At 33.1% G+C, this 12,517-nt stretch overlaps 1 protein-coding gene across 1 annotated transcript in view; it reads right to left on the bottom strand.

The window, feature by feature from the left end:
- Window positions 1-453: 453 nt before the first annotated feature.
- The window catches only part of LOC145664685 (uncharacterized), a 49,057-nt gene continuing 36,993 nt past the window's right edge, over window positions 454-12,517 (bottom strand). Inside the window, exon 5 of the mRNA XM_081731541.1 lies at window positions 454-3,424. Within this exon, the coding sequence (XP_081587667.1) occupies window positions 3,006-3,424 (419 nt within the window). The 3' untranslated portion in view covers window positions 454-3,005. The remainder of the gene's footprint in view (window positions 3,425-12,517) is intronic.

Genomic DNA, 12,517 nt, shown 5'->3' on the forward strand with positions numbered 1-12,517 from the left:
ATTACCAACCAAACAAAAATGATTTGCTTTAATCTATAAATCATTATTGTTACAGACTATAAAGAAAGAAATAGACAACATTTACTTTATTTCGATTCAAGATGATGACACTACTGTTTCTTGCAGAGCTCAATTGAGCATTATATTCAGATATGTTATAAGACACAGAGTAGAAGAAAGATTTATCGTTTATTTTATATTTCTAAAAACAAAACAACGGTGGGTTTATTCAGTCTTATTTTGTATATTTTGAAGGATTGAGACATAGAAAATAAACTTATATAGGCGTCTGTAATGAAAGATTGCCTACTATCATGCAAGCACTTGTCAAACAATCTTATCCATACGCACTTTTCATTCATTGCTATGCTTACCAAATAAACCTTGTTTCATTGTGTGCATCTAAGCATATAAAAAATAGAACGTTTCATATTTATTTATTTATTTATTCACAAAGTTTCATACAGCACTAAGCCAATTGACTGAAATTGAACAACATAACAACAACAAACAAACAAAAAAATAATAATATAAAATAAAAAACTAATTAATTAATTTAAAAATAAAGGAAAAAATACAAACACAAATGGTTCATCTCTAAATTTACAAGGTTTTCTTTAGCTGCATTCTAAAGTTTCGTTCAGAAGTAAAATTATTACATCCTGTTAGCAATGTTTTGTAATCATGCGCTAGTCTGTGAAACAAGGAGGCTTTTTCAGTTAATAACCTAGGTGTCTCGTAAGTTACATAAACAGTTTCACATATCTTTTAGTAAATCTTCTAAACGAAGCGAAATTTTGAAGGAACAAGGTTTCAGACTTCCTCATCACAATGACACCTCGTGGAGTTAACATTCTTTTTTTCAGTTTAATGTTTACTTGGCCGAGGATTGAACAAGAGACCCCACGCTCCAGAGGTAAGCGCTCAATCACTGAGCCAACGTGCCACCAAATTACCATTCTAGAGGAGAACTAACAATTAAAGCTCGTTTTCAAGAATTGAAAACAGTGGTAAGCATATTAATAGAAGATGATGAATAAGAACTTCCATCTGTTGAATACGCTCGTAGTTTAGTAAGATTTTTTTTTTTTTAGTCCAACATTTATATTTGCTTTCTTTGTTCAGGAAATTATTTGCATTTACCAGTAATCTATTTAGAATTCTATAATTGAAAAATTATTTCCATATTACCTTATGCAACAACGAGGTACGTTTTGTATTGAACCAGTTAATGGAAATGAGGTGCGAGGAAACTATTATAGCCTGATGTAAGGAAGCGCATTGCTAAACAATAAAATAAAGTACGAGGAAATGCTCTTGAGAAATTTGCGCTGGCTGACATTAAATTTTAGACTCATTTGCAACCCAAATGACAGAAAGATTTCAAGATTTCGAGGAAATCAGTTCCGTAGAATTGTTAGACCAGAAAATGTTTCTTGAATATAAAGTCAACTTTCGTTTTAACAAACTACAACAGTTACTGAAGCTGTATCCTTCCTTCGACGAACAATAATTGAGAAAGGAACTCGCTATTCTTTAGAATGATTCTGGAAGTTACCTGTTACCACACAAATTATTATAGCTAATTCACGACAATGAGCTATAAAGCATTCATGTGGAACTGACGAGGTTGTTACATTTGACTTTAAGTATTGCTGCAAGCACGGCGTCAAGGGAAACAAGCACGTGTGCTTTTAAACGCATGAAAGCATTTTAAAGGAACTCTATCTCTAACGAGATACTTTCAGCTTTGGGTTTGATGGGTACTGAAACATCTCTACTGAAAGATGCTGCAATATATCCCACTTTCAAGCAAAAAGTTTTTGATGTGTTCGATGGGAATAAGGATCGTCGCGTCGAATTGTCATTTTTAAAAAAAAAAAAAAAAAAAAGTAGGTATTACCAAGGTATGTTGCACGTTTCTGTAACTCTTGAAAATTATATAATTTAGTATATCCGAACATATATATAGGGTGTTAATGAACTATACCGAAAAACTGTAAGAGGTGATTCCTCACATCAAAATAAGAAAAAAAAGTTCATATGGACCTATGCCGAAAAGTGCATGGTTTCAGAGCTAGGGCTGTCCAAAATCGCGGAAAAGTCAAATTTCAAGAGGCCCCATTTTGAATTAGAGAAACTGTGGATGGTGGTCCTTTTCAGCGTAAAGGAAGTCACGCATATGCAATCCAGAAATGCATGTTTCATTAATGTTCAAGGGTGTACAGAGTATTCCCTGCAGTGTGAAATTCCCAAACATGCCATCAACCGAATTTTGAGATATGCTTTAACTTTATGATTGATCCAAAGTAGGCAAACAATAAGTCTTGATAGCAGTGAACACAGAATCCTTTGGCGCAATGTCGGAAGTGTTAAGGATGGTCAGCAGCACGATCTCTTGTACTCGGGAAAACGCATGCTGCGATGTTTCCTTTCACGCTTATACGTGAAGAAAACGTGAAATATACCATGATGAAATACATCGCATCACATGTTATTCTGAACATAAAAAACACTCCAGCTGCCGATTCCTAACCTTTCCGCCTTTCCGACTTCCCTCCGAAGCACTGGATAACCATTATTGTCAAGGCTTATCTCCTTCCTACTTTGGAACCCCCTTGAAAACAGGGTATATCTGAAAACTCTATTGAGAGCATATCTGAGAATTACACCATGTAGAGAATACCCTGTACACCTATTGAAAATTGATGAAATATGCCCTTTTGGATTGTGTATGCATGGCTTCCTTTACGCCGAAAAGGAACACCATCCACAGCTTCTGGAATTCGAAATAGGGCCTGTTGAAATTTAGGTTTTCCGCGATTTTGGACAGCCCTAGCTCTGAAATTACGCACTTTTCGCCATAGGTTCATATTAACTTTTTTTCTTATTTTGATGTGAGGGATCACCTCTTACAGTTTGTCGGTATAGTTAATTAACACCCTGTATATATATACTAAGGAAAAAATAAATATTAAGGGGTCTATCTGCTTTGAAGATTTACACTACGCTACTGGTGGACAAGAAGATGTGAGTTCTGTTATTAGAATACTATACGACGTAGATAAATCTTCTGTTCTTGTTTGAACTGGGGAGTTAGATGCAGAACTCTCAGTCTCTGACGACATTGATGGTGAATATGGATGGGTAGCACCTACTTCTGGTTGAATCGGGTATGGTGGAAATGAATTTTCATTTTCTGCTGGTACAATAGGATATAACAATGTGTTATCCGAGTTTGGTTGTCCTTCATATGTTGGATAAACAGGAGCACTTCCAGGTGATGGTGCAGAATCATCAGGTGGTAACGGATGAAGAGAGTTCTTATAGGCATCACTTCGCTTGGTACTCTTTTTAAGTATATCTTGCACATAGATCATAGGCGCAGCTGCCACAGCTATTGCGGCAATGATGAAAATTGCAACTGTAAAGAAGAAAATAGCCCAGTTAACATATGGCTCTCCATAAAAATCTAATATAAATAAAATAAAGAGTTTGTTTGTCTGTCTGTGTGTCTGTGTGTGCAACCTGGGGACAAGACGAGTGGACCAAGAGTTACCAAATTTGGGTCACGGGTGCCTTGCTCCAGACCCCAGACCCAGACCTGGTTTTCTTTTTAAATTTCAAACCAGGGGTCTTTTTAAATTTCAAACGTTTGCCGGAACATGTAAAAGTAGTAGAAAATGGCCGATATTAGTGCCAAATTCGTAGTTTTCGCGGTCGCTGAGATCAATGGTGACACTTCAATTACCGATAACTTTCAAATTCAGCTACCATTGTATACGGGCCAGGGTTCACCTGCGGGGAGGAGGGGGAGTACCGAGACATAAAAATAATCCAAAATGACCGATATTAGTGTCAAATCCACAGTTTTTGCGATCGCTGAGATGAATGGTGGTACTCCCACAGCGGTTAACTTCCAAATAAGCCCCATGCGAAGAATGGGCATTTCAGGTAATAAAAAAATAGAATTCCAAATCAAGTTTGATATAAAAAATTTTAAAAAATCATACTAATACCATACCAACTAGTGAGACAAGGTACCTAGGTGAATGTTGCATAACTTGTAGGTAATGTAGTTTTGTTCAGAAAACCCTAATCAATTACTTTTAAGATTTCCAATTTACATGCTATTCATAACTATCAGAAGATTTATAGTATGGTGATGTTCATTCAACCATCTGTTCTTAGGTATCACAGCTGAAGCTGTAGCAGCTATTGAGAAGCGTTCTTTTTTCTTTTTCTTTTAAACCGATTCAGCATTCCAAGAGCAGGTTCCGTCTACTTCCTTAACTCTTTATTCAGAATGAAAGAAGCAGACCATTTCTGTTTCCAATGTTGATCACCACAGAGCAAAAATAAAATAAAATAATATAAAAAATAAGAAAAAATAGAATAAAATAAAAATAAAAGAATAAAAATTAAAAATAAAAATAAAATAAAAAATAAAACAATAAAAAATAAATAAATAAAAATTTAAGAAATAAAATATAAAATAAAATAAAATAAAAAATAAATAAAATAAAAATAAATAAAAATACAAATAAATAAAAACAAAATATGAATAAATAAATAAATAAATAAATAAATAAATAGGGAGAAGTGATTTTTATATGGATTCAGTGCTAAAAGAATAGCTTCTACGAGTATTTCCTCCCATAATCTACTATTCAAACTTGAAATGATAGAAATCAATGATTTCCGCTTTTAACGTTGATCACCATAGAGGGGGGGGGGGGGGGGGGAAGCAGTAGTTAATAACGACAAACTGTTTCTTGAAATGGATTCAGCATTCCAATGATCTGGATTTAGGATTCCAAGAATGAATTTCATTCAGCTCTAATTCTTTCACTGAAACTGGAAGTAGAAAAACTGCTAAAACTCCTGTTTTTCATATTGATTCCTGTATAGTAATAAATTAAGAGTTTGAGTAGTACTGTTTTTGATATGGATTCAGGATCCCAAGAATGAATTTAATCTCAGCTCTAATTCTCCTACTGAAACTAGAATTAGGAAAACAACTAAAACTCCTGGTTTTCATGTTGATTCCTGTATAATAATAAATTAAACGTTTCATAGTACTGCTTCTGATATGAATTTAGGGACCGAAAAACAAGCTCCGTTTCTGAATTTATTCCCTTAATCAAATCGGGAGTTTTAGATCTATTACTTTCGGCTTCAGTATTGAACTCATATGGTTTGGAAGTCTTCTATATTTTCACAATGTGAAATAAAGCTCACTTGTTTAAATAATACATATTGCAGCCTTCATACTATGTTTCTTGTTTGATAATTTTATTTCTTTTACTCTCATTTTTAACCTCCGTGAACAAGGTTCTAGAGTAGGGCTGAAACTTGAAAGGGTAAAGATTATTCTCGAATCAGAACTCGAAGTAAATGAGATTATTGTTACTATTCTCGGTAATAGTATATTCCCAGATATTGCTAACAGATCTCAAAATCAAATAAAGTAATTTTGTTACGGATTTATGAAAATTGTATTTCTACAGAACACTTTCCCTGATCGCAACTAGAGTAGTCGAAGTTAAGGGAGCTTAGTCCTTTCTGGTAAGAGCTCAGAATTTGAAAATTTGGTAAGATCTCGTATTCTCTAGTATAAGTAGCTAACTCTACGTATGGCTTAAGGGCTTAACTCATCTCTGCATTAAAAAAGGTAACTAGATTGTATCCTGTGGTAAATCAATCTAGCTAATATTGAAACATCTTATTTTTCTAAAGTCCATTTTCATATTGTGGTTCTATCTTTTTCTAGGACTACTTGAAGGTCTCTTACCCAGACATTACAACTAAAGATTTACATTCCCAGTTCTAATTTCCAGTACGAACTTCATCTAAAAGTATATACATCCAGTTTTCATTGGGCTTCAACTAAAGATTTATACGTGGAGTTTTAATTCTCCATATAAGCTCCAACTTTTATACAACAACTTTCAATTTTCAATACGAATTCCAACTAAAGATTTAAACGATCATTATTAATTTCGATACGAACTCTAACTAATTGACTTATACACACAGTTTTAATTTCCCATACCACCTCCAACTAAAACTTTATAGACTAGTTTTAATTTTCTATATGAGCTTCAACTAAAAGTATATACATCCAGTTTTAATAAAGTTCCAACTAAATATATATATAATATGTATATATACACTAAATTTTAATTTCCTACACGACCTCCAACCAAAGATTTATACACCAGTTTTAAATTTCCATACGAGCTGTGTGTCTCATCCATTTTGCGAGTTTCGATCTAACAAATTCTAAGATCTCTGATAACTATAACGACTCACCAAGGGTAGTCGTCAACCTGGTTCGTCGAAATGTGATATACAAATCTCGAGTGGTAGTAGTCTTTAATAATTATATACTATCGTTCTCACCATTTATATAAAAATGATAACGTCGATAAACAGTGCTAAAAATGGTTTATTAGTTGATATACTTTATAATATATTTTCCTTAACACTGTCAAGCACACAAACTTGCTGACTCGGTATCCATAAACATGTACATAGCAACAACTATCCCATAATAATATCTTACATATCTTAAAAACATTCTTCTTCTGTTATTATTAAATTAACATTCTATGAAGTATAGTGCATATGTATGAGCACTTTCTGCCCAAGGTACAGGTAATTATTAACCTATCCAAAGTATTTTGTTATATAAAAATGTCGCCCGACAAAATGGACTGAATATAAAAGTCATAAGCGAGTTTGGCTTTTATGTTCAAGAACCACTGGTCCGTTTACAATAATGGTCTTAAATTACATATGTTCTTTATATTTTGATCACACCTCGTATATATCTTCATTACATTTCATATATATATATATAAATATATTTATAACAAATCTTTAATTTCATTAATCCTTATCTTTTATTACATTAATTATATTTATATTATTATCATTTATCACATTATTATTATTATATTTTATCCTTTATTACTAAAAAAAAAAACGTCGACACTTATTAATATAATTGACGAGGGTGAAACACAAATTACCATGATTAATAGTTTTGATCATTATTAAAACAGTGATGTTATAAATAATGTTGAATCTTTCAGGGCGCATTAAATAACAAATAAGTTAGATGTTGCATTTTAATGTATACATCATGGCACTAAGATGTCATAGTAAAGAAGAATCTTGTTCGGAGAATATATAGGATAGCTCATAAAAACAGTCGTCGAATAATTAGTTTTATAGAATGGATCTTATTCTTAACATAATCTTTGACAATTAAGTTTTCAACACAAATCAATCTAATATAAATAACCTTTGCTTTTAATCATTTATGAATCGAATTATAATTCTTACATATATTAAAAACATTTGAGAATTATCATTGATTAATGAGAATTAAAGAAAATTAAATTGAATAAAAATAAAATAAATGTTCATGAAAATCTATAGCTGATATGAATTTAATAAAGTACATTGTACTGCACAATCATTATTATGTCCCGTATTATTGTTCTGTACAGGAATTACTTCAATACCTGGATCCGGATGTGAAGTGCCATCTCTTGATCTCCAATTATGTCTATCCGCGTAGTTTGCTGTATTCCTGGAATTTCGCCATACATTACGTCTATTTTTAAACCTATTTTGATTATATGGTCTAACATATGGATTGCTACGATTAATTAGGTTAGGCGGATTCCCTACATAACTTTGTCTATTTTGCTCGTTTTGACTGCTAGAATTTACTCGGCTTAGGTTATGTTCCGTATTGTTCACACTTCGGATATTCAAATTCCGAACAGGCACAAAATGATCTGAATTATTCTTATTTTTACCCATTCCTGCTTGTTGATTCATAGCATGGTATTGAGTTTCATAGCATTGGACAAGCATTAATAAATGGTTGAAACTCATACACTGTGTGGAAAATAAGATCTGTTGTAACTTAAATGGAAGCAAATTTCGAATTGATGCTATTATTCTCGATTCCGATTGCAATGAATTAACGACCTTTAATTCGTTGTATGTATTTACAACAAACTCTACAACAGATTTATGCAATCGAGGATTGAAGTGTTGATTTCTAATCGTGGCATCTCTATTTGCCAGCAAAAAGTCATTTTCATAATTCGCGATCAATGCCGCTTTGAATTCATCATATGTACTGATGTGATCACGTACTGCTTTAAACCATAGTGAACAAGGTGGGAGTAATACATGAGGGATTAATTTCATATATTGTGATCTATCTATACACATTATATTACACTCATCCTGGAATTTCTCTAAGAAAGAAGTAGCATTCTCGTTACACTTACCACTGAATTTACTCATGGCTCGTATTTCACTCATCTTAACACTTAATTTTACCTTCCTTTTATCATTCCATGTACCCATTGGGTGACAGTTCCTATTCATGACGTGATGTGTCGTTACACCATCTATGTTTCGTCCATCTGTACTCTTCGGATGACTTTCTTCTAAAATGATATCCTCATCAGATACTGGCGAAGGTGGGTTCATCTCTGGTGAGTGTGGAAACTCCAAGCGACCATCACACGGGTTATTGTAGTATGTGTGGTCCTTAACCTGTAGCATTCTAATTTCTTCCTGTAACGTAGCTAACAATTGCGTGTTTGTACGTATGTTGTTAGCATTACTGATGACTTGGATCTTTTGTTGTTGAACAGAAGATTCGGTTACTTCTAAATCTTTTTTTATATTACTGATTTCTTGGCTCAGGTGGTTGTGATTACTCTGGCATTGCTCCGATATTCCTTTTAATTTTTCCTCGAACTGCGAGGTGATATCGCTCATCGTCTGGATAATTAATTGTTTTGTTTCATCCGACTTCTGTTCCATTCGTTTGCTTAATTCCTCGTATTGTTTGTTAGATTCATCAGACTTCTGTTCTATTCGTCTACTTAATTCTTCAGAGTTATGCTTCATCGTCTGCTTTAACTCAGTAGACATCTGCATCAATTGCTGCTGTAATACTAGCAAGATTCGATCTTCTGATGATGTCATTTCTGGTGCTACATTATGTTCACCATTGTCACTATTATGGGATTCCTTTTCCATTGTTTCATTGTCCATTTTTCTTATAATTGTTCTACCACTTCGTAATATGGTCAAATTTGTATTCATTAACTATATGACAAAAAGAAAATTCAACCTTACTCTGCTTCGGGATGTGAATTTGCGGTATGGTCCCGGGTTCCGGCACCAAAATTTTTATAACGACTCACCAAGGGTATCGTCAACCTGGTTCGTCGAAATGTGATATACAAATCTCGAGTGGTAGTAGTCTTTAATAATTATATACTATCGTTCTCACCATTTATATAAAAATGATAACGTCGATAAACAGTGCTAAAAATGGTTTATTAGTTGATATACTTTATAATATATTTTCCTTAACACTGTCAAGCACACAAACTTGCTGACTCGGTATCCATAAACATGTACATAGCAACAACTATCCCATAATAATATCTTACATATCTTAAAAACATTCTTCTTCTGTTATTATTAAATTAACATTCTATGAAGTATAGTGCATATGTATGAGCACTTTCTGCCCAAGGTACAGGTAATTATTAACCTATCCAAAGTATTTTGTTATATAACTCGTATGCAATTTAAAGTTTCACGTTGAATAATTTTCTTCATTCAATAGTTCCTTCTTTCTCCAAAACTTTTCAAGGCTTTGTTTTTGAATTCTTCAACTTATATTCATTTCAGCGTATTAATGACCAACTTTTGCATCCATATAGTACAATGGGTAACTCTATGCTCTTAAAGATTTTCAATTGTAACCTAGATATTCATTTTTACTTACTGTTTATTGACAGATATTTCCCAGCATCAACTTACTTTCAAATTCTTCATCAAGTTGATCCTTATTTGTTGTAGATGCGCTTAAATATTTCAATTTGTTCCATCTTACTCTCATGGATTACAATATTTTTGTCATTCTATTAGCGCAATTTCTACTTGCCATCATGTACTTTATATTTTCTACATTAACTAACATACATAAGTACCTGCTTATTGAAAGTATTGACAATCTACTAAACAAACATAAAAATGTTTTAAATGGAGAAAATATAATTTCTCTACTTCCCCCAACACATTTTAGTTCAAATTGTTGTCTCTCGTCATAGTTATCCAATAAATTCTGGAAATTTTTTTATGGTAAACAGTCAGAGCTTGAATTTAGGCCTTTACAAGAAATAAGTCACAATAGTTTAAATTAAAGCAGCTTTATGTGTATGTACAGAGTCTTGAAAATAAATTAAATTTTATTGGTGTGTTAGCTGAGGCAGTATTATCAATTGCACATATTATTAGCATCACTAAGAATTGGTTAGATTGTTTTGATATTAGTCTGTAAAACTAAGAAGTTTTAATTTGATGAGTTATCATTCACGGGTTAACTTGATTCGTGGTGAAGTTTCTATTTTGTACAAAATACGCTAAATTCTTAAGAAATAGATGTATCAAAATTCAATCTTGAATTCTATTTCGAAGTAGTTGTAATAACCCTAACAGCATAAGATGTGCTAGGCATGTGCCATTTAGGTGTCCCAGCTACTTTTTAGGTGCCCGACACTTGGCACATATGATGTTCATGTGCTAAGTATGTACTTCAGCTATCTATAGTTTGAGGTACTTGTTACACCTAATTGATATTTGCAACTATGTACCACAAATATAGCATTTATATACCTGGCTTAGTTTCGCACTCTAACTGTAATTTGTTTTATGCCGTCACTTGGAATATATATCTGCCATGTTCTAGTACGTTCTTTAGGTACACACTGTTTCAGATACCCTAACAGCACAAGATGTGCTAGGTATGCACCATTTAGGCATGCTGAATTCATCTCCCACATTTGACGCATTTCTTGCTTTTTTCTAAGCGATTGTGTACTAGAAGCAAGAAACGCATCAACTTTATTAGATGGCAACTGTAGCCGATCATTTGAAAGTGAATATGGAAGAACCATGAAATAAAGTAAATAGACACTCGTCATTTTGTTATAAAATTACATGACGAGCAGATTTTGTCTGATCCCAAACGGTTATCGTCGAATATACGTGGTTAAAGGAGCACTCTGATTAGCCAAATTTAAAAGATCTCAATAATTTATCCCTCTACAAGCGACGCTCTCTTCATCGCCTCCGTGGCCAAGTTGGGAGAGCATACGGCTAGTAATCCGAAGGTTGGTGGTTCGCGCCCACCCTGGGGTAAGTTTTTTTTTTTACTTGTTTAAAGTGTCTTAGACTCACCTTAATGTAAACACATTACGCATATAGGCGATTTAACATATTTTGGGGGAGTAATTTTGTGGTTCATTGACGCTTATGGCATGGGGAACATACTAGGCACGTTCCCTAGGTACATGTTAGGCATGTGCCTAGGGGCGGACATAGACTGTGACTATAACTTGCCATTCATGTGGTTTCTCTCTCAGAGATACATAAGGCGCATACTGCACACATTCCCATGTACCTGAGGGAACATGATAGGCATATGCCTGTTATGTAATTGTGCTGTTAGGGAAGGTGCACTGACAATGAGAGTAAATGTTCGAACTGTGGAATACGTGGTAAAGCAATGGACTAGTTTGATTCATACTTGAAAGATCATGAGCAGGTCGTAGAAATATTTCATAAGGTTAATAATATTATAGAAAATTATGTATTAGATCAATTATGTATAAAACACAGAGTCCCACAAGAATCTATTCTAGGGCCACTACTCTTCCTTATATATATTAATGATTTTGAAAAAAAAAAAAAAAAAACATATCTTCATCAGATGTGATCCTTTTCGCTAACGATATCACTCTGCTAGTGAGTTCAAAAAGTGAAAAATCATTAGAACAGAATGCTACGCAAACACTAAATGATGTATTCTTTTGGATGAAGAATAATAATCCTTTTGTAAATACTGAAAAATCCTTTGCTATAAACTTTCATAGCAAGTGCAGTAGACTTATATTCCCTAACTTACATCTGAACCCCAATTCTAACAAAAGAAAAAAAAAAATATACAACATATTGTTCATTCTTAAATCTTACTATACTTATAACTTAACATTGGATTTCCTTATAGAATCAGTTATTAATAAACCAAATAAAATATGTTATGCACTAAGAATTGTTAGAAAGAAGGTAAATTTAGAATTAGCCAAAACTTTGTACCATTCTTGTTTTAACTCAATATTACAATATGGTATCATGTTCTGGGGAAATTCAAGTCAGAGACTCAACGCGTTCAAAATTCAGAAGAAAGTCACAAGAATACTTTGTGGTAAGAAACCGAATTTTTGTTGTAGACATTTGTTTAAGGAAGTTAATATACTACCACTGAACGTTTATACAAGTATTTGTATCGTCTTTTTTTTTCTTTTTTTGTATTTAAGAGAACACTCATCAACTTTCATAACAAATAAGGATGTACATAATGATAATACGCAAAATAAGAATGATTATCATTTGTATAATC

The sequence above is a fragment of the Thermobia domestica genome, chromosome 11, assembly GCF_964235325.1.
Source record: "Thermobia domestica chromosome 11, izTheDome1.hap1.1, whole genome shotgun sequence".
Lineage (NCBI taxonomy): Eukaryota > Metazoa > Arthropoda > Insecta > Zygentoma > Lepismatidae > Thermobia > Thermobia domestica.